A 13,514-nucleotide genomic window follows, 5' to 3' on the forward strand; every position below is an offset into this window, starting at 1 on the left:
ACTTTTTAATATTTTAAAAAAAAAAAAAAAAAAAAAAAAAAAAAAAATTTAAAAAAAAAAAAAAAAAAAAAAAAAAAAAAAAATATTAAAAAAAAAAAAAAAAAAAAAAAAAAAAAAAAGTATTAAATAAATAAATAACACACATATAAAAATAACGCTGAGTATAATAAAAGCGTTTTACCTTGATTTAAAAAAAAAAAAATAATAAAATAATAACACATATATATATATATATATATATTATGTTAAAAAATGGGACAGAAATATTAAAATACGCTAATTCAAAAAAAATAAAATAAAATGCATTATATTTATGATATAAAAAATAAGTCCTACATAATAATTATGTATTAATTATTAAAAACAATTTTCAAAAAAGTATATTAAAATTTTTTTTTTATCATTTTATATATATTAATATTAGTAATATAATAAAATCCAAATATAAGGACAAATAGATAAATATATGAACAATTCATATGTATAATATTTTCCGTTATTAAGAAAATTTCTTCAAATTCTTTTTTCTTCATTTTTTGTAGAACATAGAATTTTATTATTTCCCTCACACACAAAAAAAATATATATATATATATATATATATTTTTTTTATTATTTCATTTTTTTCTCTTTTTTTTTTTTTTTTTCTTTTTCTTTAATTTTTTTTTTAAAATGGGACTAGAACTTATTGTTTATCTTCTAATTTATTACATCTTAACCACACAAGTAACCTGCGATGATAATTATCTTGACGATGATAATAGATATAACCCTACAATGGATATTGACTTATCTTCTTCTATGAGTGATATATCTAGAAAAATTAATATGGATCATGGAAAAAAATTTAGAATAGCTAAAAAAATCTTTAAAGGTTTAGGAGCTTTTATGATACTTCTAACATCCTTTCTTATTGTTTTAGACAACATTACACTTAATAATGAGTTAGCTAATTATAAAAAAAGAGAAATAGATTTAGCTGCAAAATTAATTAACGCTGAACATGAAGCTATATCCTCTAAAGTTGAATACGGTAGAAAAGTGGAAGAAATGCAAAGTATAATTAATAAAATGATTTTTCATACCTTAAACCATACAAATCATAATTAACACTTTTTCATAATGACCATGAAGAATGTTCTCAGGTTTTTTTTTTTTTTTTTTTTTTTCATAAAATAAAAAGAAAATTAGTATTATTGAAATGTGAGAAATAATAAAAAACTAGATAATTAATATATATATATATATATATTTATTTATATCATGTTTTCAACAAAAAATATTCTATAAGGAACAAGAAAAAAAGGAAAAAAAAATATGCATAATGTGAAATAATTATTTTAATATAGTTGTAACTGTGACAGAATTGTTTGCACAAATTATTAGTGTATTAAAATAATTTATCGTATGTCTTTTTTTTTTTTTTTTTTTTTTAAAGAAGGAATTTATTTCTATCTTTAATTGAATATATATATATATATATATATATATTTATGTATGTATATATATTTGAATGTTCATTGTATTTTATGTTATAGTATATTCTCTTCATATGATAACCATATATAAAATTACATTTCGATTACATCATAACAAATATATGAATTGAGTGAGATATATACAAACAGACCGATGTGAGCATGATTAAAATTTATACATTAAGAAATAACATACTATATAAATTATATATATATATATATATATATATATATTAAGATTTTTAAATTATTAACTTTAAAAAACATTTCGATAGAAAATGAAAGGTACAATAAATATAAAAGTATCAAATATAAACATAAATATAATATAATATATATATATATATATATAGCATCTTTCAAAAAGTAATGCTGTTAAAAAGAATCTATAATGAAAAAATAATAAATTTTTCTATATAAAAAAAAAAATATATATAACTTATAATGTTCATATATATATATATATATATATATATATTTTTTTTTTTATTTATATATGTTTATTCGCTTATGTAGAATACATTAAGGTGATAAATAAATTCGTAGGAATATGCCATGGGGCAAAATAATAAGTTATTATTTTGATAAGAAATTTCATTTATATTATGAGTATGATTATTGTGTATGTATTGAAATCTCTTCCAAAATTCTGTAGAGAAATTCCAGAAAAGAAAAAATGTTGCATATTGAATGATATTATTTAATAAAAAATAAGTATGTGCATGGTCTATATTTTGATTTTTATCTTTCCCTTGTTCTTGTTTTAATTGTTTTTCTTTATTTTTTATAAGTTCAGATAATAATAAATAATATGTATAAGCTTTTTTTGATAAATATTCTTGAACATTTATATTATGATTTATAAAAAAGGATGTTTTTCTTCTAGGTTTTATGAATGTGTTAATAATAAATTTGTAGTATTTACACCCTTGGCTATTTTTTGAGCAAACAATATTTTTTTTTATTTGTTCATAACATAAGGCAATTTTGTTTCCAATTTGGCAGATATCAGGAAATAATAAATTTAATTCTTTATATATATTGTTTTTTTCAAAATTACATATATTTGTTTTTTTATTTTTTCTTACAAGAGGATAAAGATCATAACAATTTTTATATGGATAATAATTATCATTACAATTGAAGGTTAATTCATGTAATATATCCATTGATTTTTTGTTCATATAATTCATAAAATTATTTTCTATATTATGATTTATATTAAAATTTTTTTCAAATTTCATAACAGCAGATAATAAAAGATCACTTTTGGAAGTATATCCTGTTATGATATAATATAAATCTTTTGAAAATGTTGCTACATTCATTAACTTCAAACCTAAATATTCATATTGAGTATATCCATTTAATAAAATCTCAATAAATTTATTTTTTATTCCACTTTCATAGTTAATAGTTTCTGCTTCAACTTTTATTTTTGTAAACCCATGTAAAATACAAAAGCCTAAAACTGAATTTAATAAAACATGACTTAAGAAAGGATTATTTATGTCATTTGTTTTATTCCCAATATATTTTATTACACATATATTATTAAGGACATAAAAACCTATAATTTTGCTTTCTTCTGTCGAAGGTTTTATAAAATATCCTTCTTTGACATTATGTAGAATATTATCTGGAAAAATAAAATTAATGTTTGGATTTTTGTTGGAATGGGCATATGAATCATCATTCGTTTGATACATATTTTGATCTTTATATATATCATCCTTTTGATATATATTTTGCTCTTTATATATATCATCCTTTTGATATATATTTTGCTCTTTATATATATCATCCTTTTGATATATATTTTGCTCTTTATATATATCATCCTTTTGATATATATTTTGCTCTTTATATATATCATCCTTTTGATAAATATTTTGATCTTTATAAGTATCTGCCTTTTTTTTCATATCATTTATCATATAATCAAACGTCTGTTCATCATTATTTACCCTAATAAACAACTCATTTACATATTGCGCCTCACAATAAATAGCATCAGCAGATGTAGAAAAATTAATCTCCTTTTTAGAAAATGGCCAACGTTTCTCTTTACTGCATAAATATTTTACATTTTTTTTTCCCCATTCATACATATTTGAATGCTCCTGATTGTAATTTTTTTTTTTATCATTTGAATTATTTGTTTTGTTTAATATGTCGTATATTTTTGTGGGTACGTTTTTGACTGTAAAAGTATATGTCTTATTAATTGAATAGAGAAGGTTAAAAAATTCTTTCCTTTTCATATGCTCATTTTCATTATTACTATAATTTGTATTGTCTTGTGTTTTCATCTTATATTCTTCATATATTTTTTTCAGAATATCATATTCATATTGCTTTTGTAGGGTATAAATACGTACCCCATAAGAATTAATTATGAAAGAATGATGCATGGTACCTTTATTATTTTTTTTTAATTCTAATTCGTTATTACTTACATTTATTTTTTTATCTATTTTTATATTCATCATTTTAGGGTATTTTTTTGTAAATGTGTTAATTTGCTCCGTATCATATTTTTCCACATCATCATAAGTATAATTATTCAAAGGTTTTTCATCTAAATTGTTTGAAATAGATTCATATGATTGAGATTGATATGCGTTGTTAGATTCAATAGGATCATTCATAATATATATTATTTCGTTTTTATTGCTATGTTCAAATTTTTCATTTTCTTCCTCAACCTTATTATTTTCCATATTTTTATTATATACCATTTTTATATTATCATCCACATGATTTTTTTTTTTTATATCAATATTTTGTTTGTTTATTTTTATATTATCATCCACATGATTCTTTTTTGTTATCTCAATATTTTGTTTGTTCATTTTTATATTATCATCCACATGATTCTTTTTTGTTATGTCAATATTTTGTTTGTTCATTTTTATATTATCATCCACATGATTTTTTTTTTTTATTTTTATATTATCATCCAGGTTGGTGACATTTCTATCATCAAACGTTTGATGATCTTTATAATTTTTAAAAACTAATTTATTTAATAATATGGTTTCATTCAATAATCGATTATATATATGATTAGGTCTATTAGATTCATACAACTTTTCATGATATTTAATAAATTTCAAAATATTACAAATTCTGTTATTTCTATTATTTTTTTTTCTAGTAAGTTTATCTAGTTCATCTTTTAAGAATGGAATAATAGATTGAAATTCAATAGAAAACATAATATTTTGATAAAATTCTGTGTATAAATTTTCATCTTGAGGTAATAATATATTATTATAAAGTGTTTCTTTCTTTTTCATTTTGTCTCTTATAGATTTAGAATGTTTTTTCATTTTGATAATTATAGAATTACTATTATTTATAAATTCTTGAAATATTGATATTATAATATCATTATGAAAAATATTTAATTGATCATCTTCATATGAACAATTTTGTGAGCATAGAAAACTTTCATATAAAAATTGATGCATAATACTTTTATATTTTTCATCTAAATCTTTTGATGTCATAATAATATGTACACATTCTTCAAATAATATAATAATATTATTATCACAAAAATGTTGAAATGTTAATAATATATAAGAAAAAGGTATATCTAAATTTTTGTTTTCTTTATTTTGTAATGATCTGAAATTACTATATTTTATTTTATGAGAAGACATAAAATTTTTAATATAGATTTCATCTTGTTCATAATAGCTATATAATTCTTTTGTATAACATAAATATATCCTTTCTTTATAATTAACTTTCTTTAATAAATTTTTTAATTCTAATAATTTAAAATTAAAGATTTCTTTATTTTGTTCAATTCCTCTCCACAATAAATAAGATTTATTAGGAAAAAATTTTAGATAAATCTTAGGAACCTCTTTTTTCACAACACCTACATTGTTATTATAAATATTGTCATTATAAATATTGTCATTATAAATATTGTCATTATTAATATTATTATTGTTAATATTATTATTGTTAATATTTTTATTAGTTTTATTGTGTACAAAACTATTTTGACTCTTTATAATATATATATTATTAGAGTTGTAAAATATTCTACAAGTTATATTAAACCCCTGATTAAATATATTCCTACTAATATGCATATTTTCAAAATAGCTTGAAATAACAAACGTATGTTCAGAATATATCATATATTTTTTATATCCTAGTTTTATGCATAATCCAATAAGAATTTTCAAAAATATTTCTTCTACATTTGTTATATAACTATAAATAGGGATCCTTAAATTACACAACTTTATATTATAATTATCATAATAATTGAGATAATGATTCTGATGAAAAATATTATTATCATTATTATTATGAGACATATTTATTATATTATTATCTATTTTTATATTTTCCTCATATGTTACATTTTTTAATTCAAGTGGCTCTTGTTTACTTAATGAATGCATAATATCATTTTGTAAATTATTTGATTGAATAAAATTATTTTCATTATTTTCATTATTATTATCAATCTTATATGTTGGTTCATTTATATTTTCCATATCAATCCCTAAATAAAATTCATAATGATCATCAATATTGATAACATAATTACATTTTATTATTTCATAAGAATTATCATATATATAATATTTACATACAAAATTTATTTCATTTATAAATTTTGATGTACTAAAATGAACCATCTCACCATATAAAAGATCTACAGCTTTTATTTTTATATGATAAGGAAAATTAATATTTTTACAAAGTATATCTGATATTCCATACATCGAATTCTTATTATTATTTATATTACATAGAGAGAGATATTTTATATTGTCAAAACTCTCTTCATTGTCTATAATAATCTTCTCATTTAATTCCAAATTTTTATAATCTTCATAAATTTTTAATAAATCTCTTTTATCAAATTCATATGGTCTTATTGTACTACATACATAATGCTCGTAGTATAAAAATAAGAATATCGTGATGAAAAGAAAAATACTCATATTATATATTAAAAAAAATATATATATATATATTTTTTTATTTATGGTAAACCTCTTAATAAATAGTATACAAGTTAAATAGATCTAATACAAATCTTTATTTATATTTTATACTTTGTAAAAATATATATATATATATATATATATATATATAACCTGTACAATATATACAAAAAACTCCAAAGTTATAACATGATCATATACACTAATATAGACCTTCTTACCTTTGAAGTTATAGATGATATAACATTTATATGTTAAATTGAAAGGAAAAAAAATATAATAAGCGCAGAAACATATTTTTTCAGCCCTTAAAAATATACACACATAACAAATAACATATAACATTTAACTTTTTTTTTTTTTTAAAAGGGTTAAAAAAAAATTAAAAATTAAAAAAATATTTTTTATGTGTACATATTTATAATTACAATGAAGAACGATTAACAAGAAAGTTACTTAATACAACATATAGATATCTACACGATTAAAAAAATATAATAAAATAAAAGGCAAACAATAATAATGACCGACCTAATAATAACATCGAAATAAAAGGTAATTTCCTCATTTTTGTTATATATATATATATATATATATATATATATATATATATTTTTAATTAATTAAATAAAGAACAAAAAAAAAAAAAAATTTTAATTGGATATAATAATATCTATATAATATAACCACATATTCACATTTTATATAAAAATTTGAGAAAGATGTTGTAATATATGGAATATTAAATTCAATAATATATATATATATATATATATATTATTTTATAAATTTTATTTGTTTATTTTTTTTTTTTTTTTTGGAAAAATATATGGAAGAATTTTATAAAATGTGTTTATATATTTCACATATGTATATAAAAAGAACATACAAAATATATATTCTCTCATTGAGTTTACATATTAATTATATAATGTAAATTCAATAATATATATATATATATATATATTATATTATAAATTTTATTTGTTTATTTTTTTTTTTTTTTTTTGGAAAAATGTATGGAAGAATTTTATAAAATGTTTTTATATATTTGACATATGTATATAAAAAGAACATACAAAATATATATTCTCTCATTGAGTTTACATATTAATTATATAATGTACAAATTATATGATTATAGAATACACCTTTGTTCGTTCTTAAATAAGAGACTATATTTTTTTTTTATTTTGCATTGATTAATTCTTTCATTATGTATAAATATATTAATATTAGAAGAGAATCATTTTTTTTTTTTTATAATGAAATGATTTAATAAAAAAATGTTAAGAATTTTTTTATTCTATACTAAGAAAAAAATGATAGCAACAATATTTTACATGGAAATAAATATATTAATATATATATATATATATATATATATATATAATAATAATAAAAAGTAATGATATAAAATAATTTTTTATATTAAAATTATTTTTATTTTTTTATAATTATATATAATATATATATATTAAAAAATATAATTATTATAAAAAAAATAAAAATATATATATATTTTTCGTTTTATATATATATATAACGAGTAGGAAATAATAAAAAGAAGAATATTATAAATATATAATATATATAAATAATATATTTTTATATATGCATATTTATATTTATATTTATATTTATTTCATTGGGAATATACAAACATTTTAAAAAATAAGTTATAGGAAAAATATAATATGCATGTTATTTATTTTTTTATAACATATAATAATAAATATTATATTATAATATTGTCCTTATATAATAATTGTTTTATAAAAATATATATTTTTTATACTTCTACTGATAATTAATATATTATATATATATATATAATAAAACTAATTTTTTTTTTTTTTCTATTTATTTATTTTTCTTTTGTTCTTATCATTTAAGGTATGACTTATATATTTGTATAATATTTTTATAAAATTATGAAAATATTATATTACAAATTTTTAACATTTTATAAAAAAATGAATATTTAGTTTATATTCTTCTTATTATTATTATTAAATTATATATAATATATATAGTATTATATATTTTTATTAAAAATGAAGAATACATCAAACTTATTTATATTTATATATTCAAAATGGAATTGTACAATTTTTATGATTTAAAAAAGAAAAAAAATTAAACCATTATTTTATAATATATATATATATATATATGTAATAATATATTTTTTTTTAATAAAGAAATAAAAAAAATATATATTTATATAAATCCCACATGAGTTGATAGAACAAAAAAAAAAAAAAAAAAAAAAAAAAAAAAAAAAAAGATGAAAAAGAAAAAAAAAAAAAGAAACAAACAAATCCCTTGAACATTTTTTGATATTATAATTTATATGTACAAATATAATAATATATATATGTATATATATTTTTATACGTTACATTTTATTTTATTTTATTTTATTTTCCATTTATAATTTTTTTTTTTTTTTTTTTTTTTTTTTTTTTTTTAGGAAATTTTTTGTTTTAAATTTTTTTTTTTTTTTTTTTTTTTTTTTTTTTTTTTTTTTTTTTTTTTTTTTTTTTATTTCCCTTGTCATCTTTTTTGTACACCCCTTGATGTTTTATTCTGTTTAGTTTGTTTTATTTTTATTTTTTTGTTTGTTTGTGATTTTAAATTGTATTTGGGGGGTGAATTATAAAATAAACAAAAGAAGAAGGAATGATAAAATTTTTCATTTTAAGAAAGTTTTTTATATCATTTTAAATAAATAAAAAATATATTATATGTATAATATATTTATGTAATAATAAAATGATGGCAATATGTATATATATATATAAAATAAAATAATCTATTTTGTTATATGCATAATTTGTTTTCTTTTTAAAAAGAGCAAAGTGCACTTAATTGATATATATATATATATATATATAATAATATATATTTTTTTTTATTTATGTGTTTATTTTCCTATGTATGATTAATTTTTTTATTATTTTTTTTTTTTTTTTTTTTTGTTCAACATGATATATGATAGATGTATGAGATATTATTTAATTGGTGTTTACTTTTTTATTAACTTATCAAACATATATAGCACATTTATTAATTATAACGAATGTGATTTTTCTTTTGATGCACCAAAATTATCAGATGTATATGACAAATATAATGGTGTAAGGGATATTGAAGAAAGTGTAAAGTATAGTAACTATTGTGAAAGTTTAGAAAGTTTTAACTCAGTAAAATCTTTTTGGTTATTAAAATTAAAATCATTATGTACAGAAAAAACATCTATATTAGATAAGTATGTTTTTAATAATATATGTAGTCATAAATATGAAACTCCACATATAAGAATAAATGGTTTATCTGTTGGAAAAGAGCTAGTTAATTTAGAATTTGTGTGTGCTCATTTTTTATATAGTAATAAACGTGAAATAATTAAATGTATAAAAAGTAATTCTGTGAAAAATTATTTAGATACTTATCATATTGCTTTTGATTTATCTGTTTCTGAAGATTTATTAAAACATTCAAATGATGTACCAATATTATTAAATTTAAAAGATATAAATGGTTTAACTTTAACTAAAAAAATTATTGATGATTCAGTATGTAGAATCCATTCAAGTGTTCATACAATTATGAATAAATATGATTATTCATTATTAAAAGTATTATCAGGTTTATGTACTAAATTAGGATTTCATAATCAATTTCTTATTACAGATAATATACATCCATTATTTAATCCTTTTAATAAAAAAATACCATATAGTTTAAGTTCTTTAAATTTTAATATACAAAATACCTCTATATATTATTCTAACTATGAATACCTTCTATATAATATTAAATTAACCGATGTCGAATATATTCTAGGTTCATATATATCACCAAGTGCACTTACTATCAGTCATAAGAATAACTCATATGTTACTTGGATAGGATTAAATAAAGATAATAGTATATATAATAAAAAATTTGTAGAATTATATAATACATTAAATAAAGTCAAATATATAGAAAGAATTGTACATTGTTATAGTAGATATACATCGAAATATTATGAAGGTACCATCAAATATTTTTATAAATATTTACCAGAAAATAAAAAAGAAGTTATGCAAAACAATCCAAATATATTTATATATCTAATTAATAGTATATGTACAAATATACCATCTGTTCATAAATGTGTTGAGAAAATCATATCATTAGATGGAATTTATGATTTATATTTTAAAAATTTTATGATAAATTTTATATATTATAATTTATCTTGTGTATATAATTGTAATCCATTAGATTTAGGAAAAATTATGAATGATGAACATATATGGGATATATTAGTAAAGTATTTTTCTAATTATTATCTAGTAAAATATAAAAAAACAAAATCAAATAAAGAAATATTATCTGCAACCATGAATCAAATAACACCTAATGAAGAATTTTATAAAAATTTTGATTTTGATTATATACATAGTGGAAAATGGAGAACCGAATTAACTTTAGACGATGAAGAAAGTATATTAAAACCATCAGATGATGTTATAGAATATGAGTTCTATAATTATACATTCCATTCATTAGATTTAGGTAGTTATAGTTTTTTTATATTAAAAAGTGAAATAGAAGAAGATAATATATGTAAAATAGCATCATTTATTGAGTACAATGGAAAAAAATATGTTCATTCGAATAAATATATTGTAGACTTTTTTAAAAAAAATAATAAAAGAATGCTCTCTCACGACACAACATCGGGTAGTACAAATGATGTGAATAATATGAATAATAAAAATAGTAATAATAACAATAATGAGGATGGTACGACGAATGGAATTAACAATAATAATAATAATAATAATAATAATAATAATAATAATATACAAAGTGCAGATAATAATTCCACTGAAAATCATGATGAAGAAGATAATCATCATGATGATCATTTTGATGCTTTCAAAATTTTTGACGACTTTTTAGGAGATGATAAACAACAGGGTGGTAATTTTATAGATATTTTTAAAAATAATAATTTTTTTAATAAAAATAAATTACTTGAACATTTATATGATGAGGATGATGAAGACGATGATGATGATCATCGTTATCATCGTTTTCAAGATAAAGATTATGTTTTTGATATTGAAAAATTCAAAATACCAACCAATGTAGGTGATGTATATCCTTTAAAAGAAGTTTATACATTAAAAGAATTACAAGAAGTGTATGAAATCCATCCATCTTTTAACGATTCAGATGATGAAATTAGATATCAATTTCTTAAAAGTGATTTGTTTGGAAAAGATGTACATTTCACTGTAAAAGATGTACCAACAAAAGTAAAGGATTATTATAAATATTATTATGAAATAAAAAAAAAAATAAATAAATTTGATAAAAAAAATGATTTAAATCATTATAATACATTAAAAAAGAATTATAAAAATGATCCAAATATTTTTTCAAAAGTTGATATTAAATTTGCATGTTCTAAAAGAGGAACATGGCCAATACGTCATGTATCTGGTAGATGGATTTCTGATGTATTATGTGAAGCATATTTTTTACCACAATTAGAATATAATCATTATTATGCTGAAAGAAAATTTAAAAATAAAGACATGAATAACAAAGATAATAAAACAATACAAAATATATTTGATATTAATTTATATACATTAAGAGAACATACTAGATTAATTGGTATTGAATTTGAAGATCAAGAACCATATAGATGTGCTATAAGTTATTTAGGAGATGAATCGAAAAAAACCATTTTACCAGTATCAGCAACATATCTAATTAATATAGCTATAGGTTTTTGTGCTTTACATGGTTTCAAAACAGTTTGGCTAGCTGATTCAGCATTTGATATATATACGAATATATATTTAAGATATACATCCATTTTAGAACAAGGAAAAACATATTATGAACAAACTAATTTCGAAATATATGGTCAAACAAGATTAGTAGCACAACTAGAATATATAGCATCAGGTATGAATGTTGATAATAATATTATAACATCAGGTATATATAAAAATAGATATAATTTGGTTAGCTATCCAGGGGTAGATCTAAAATTTCAATTATTAATGACTAAAAAAGTTAAAAATATAATTTATAATTTAAAATTTGATTGTCATGATTGGACATATAAAGGATGTTCAGAATATTATCCATTAATGAAAAAAAAAATGATAAAACAAAATACCAGTACAACAAATAATTATAATCACATAATATTAAATGGTACTTATTCAGATATAGAAAAAGAAAAAATGTATGAGTGTTCATTTATGCATGATCCAATGTTTATTGAGTTAAATAAAATGTTTCCTAAGGAGTGTACCTATGGTTCTAGAATAGGTGACTGTCATAAAAAGGTTCGAAAAGAGATACCATGTTATAATGAAAAAACATGTAGATATCAAAAATATATATATGAACAATTTTATAAACCACATAATAATATTAATTTATTAAATGAACATTTTATAAAAGTCTCAGAACAATTAACAAGACTGTCCAGACCATTTTATTTACAATCAATAATATCATTAGAACATGATATACAAATGAAAAAAGAAAATGGTGTAAATACAGATTACGATGATATTATATTATTTATTTTAAAAAATTCGGTCTTTTATGTTTCATGGGTCACATCAAGTGAATACTGGAAAAGAGCAATACATGTTCAGGATTCCAACTTATTATTACCACCAAGTTACAATGAGAAAAATATAAATAATAAGAAGGAATTATTTTGTCCTGTTGCATATTCACATGAATTTATTGGTCACATGTTGGTACAATATATGAAATTTCCAAATAAAACATAAAAAAAAAAAGAAAAATTAAAAAAAAATAATAAAAAATTAAAAAAAAGTAAAAAAAAAAAAAAAAAAAAAATTGAATTTTGTAAATTAAAAAAATAAAACCTTTTGTTAACATAAAAATGGCATTATCATAAAATAAAAATATATATACAAAGCCATTTTTTTCAAAATAATTTATAATACACATAGGATATATATATATATATATATATATATATATATAT

General features: G+C 18.2%; 3 protein-coding genes across 3 annotated transcripts; 2 read left to right on the forward strand and 1 right to left on the reverse strand.

The window, feature by feature from the left end:
- Window positions 1-672: 672 nt before the first annotated feature.
- Window positions 673-1,110, forward strand: PGSY75_1319800 (putative protein, unknown function; the record flags this gene model as incomplete). Its single annotated transcript, XM_018787260.1, has 1 exon — window positions 673-1,110. One exon carries the CDS (start codon window positions 673-675, stop codon window positions 1,108-1,110), a length of 438 nt encoding a protein of 145 aa, XP_018640002.1.
- An 868-nt stretch (window positions 1,111-1,978) lies between these two features.
- PGSY75_1319900 (hypothetical protein) lies at window positions 1,979-6,460 on the reverse strand (the record flags this gene model as incomplete). The annotated part of the gene is made up of 1 exon (XM_018787261.1): window positions 1,979-6,460. One exon carries the CDS (start codon window positions 6,458-6,460, stop codon window positions 1,979-1,981), a length of 4,482 nt encoding a protein of 1,493 aa, XP_018640003.1.
- Window positions 6,461-9,471: 3,011 nt separating this feature from the next.
- Window positions 9,472-13,293, forward strand: PGSY75_1320000 (putative rhoptry protein 2; the record flags this gene model as incomplete). Its single annotated transcript, XM_018787262.1, has 1 exon — window positions 9,472-13,293. One exon carries the CDS (start codon window positions 9,472-9,474, stop codon window positions 13,291-13,293), a length of 3,822 nt encoding a protein of 1,273 aa, XP_018640004.1.
- Window positions 13,294-13,514: the final 221 nt, after the last annotated feature.

Source organism: Plasmodium gaboni, chromosome 13 (genome assembly GCF_001602025.1).
Source record: "Plasmodium gaboni strain SY75 chromosome 13, whole genome shotgun sequence".
Classification (NCBI taxonomy): domain Eukaryota; phylum Apicomplexa; class Aconoidasida; order Haemosporida; family Plasmodiidae; genus Plasmodium; species Plasmodium gaboni.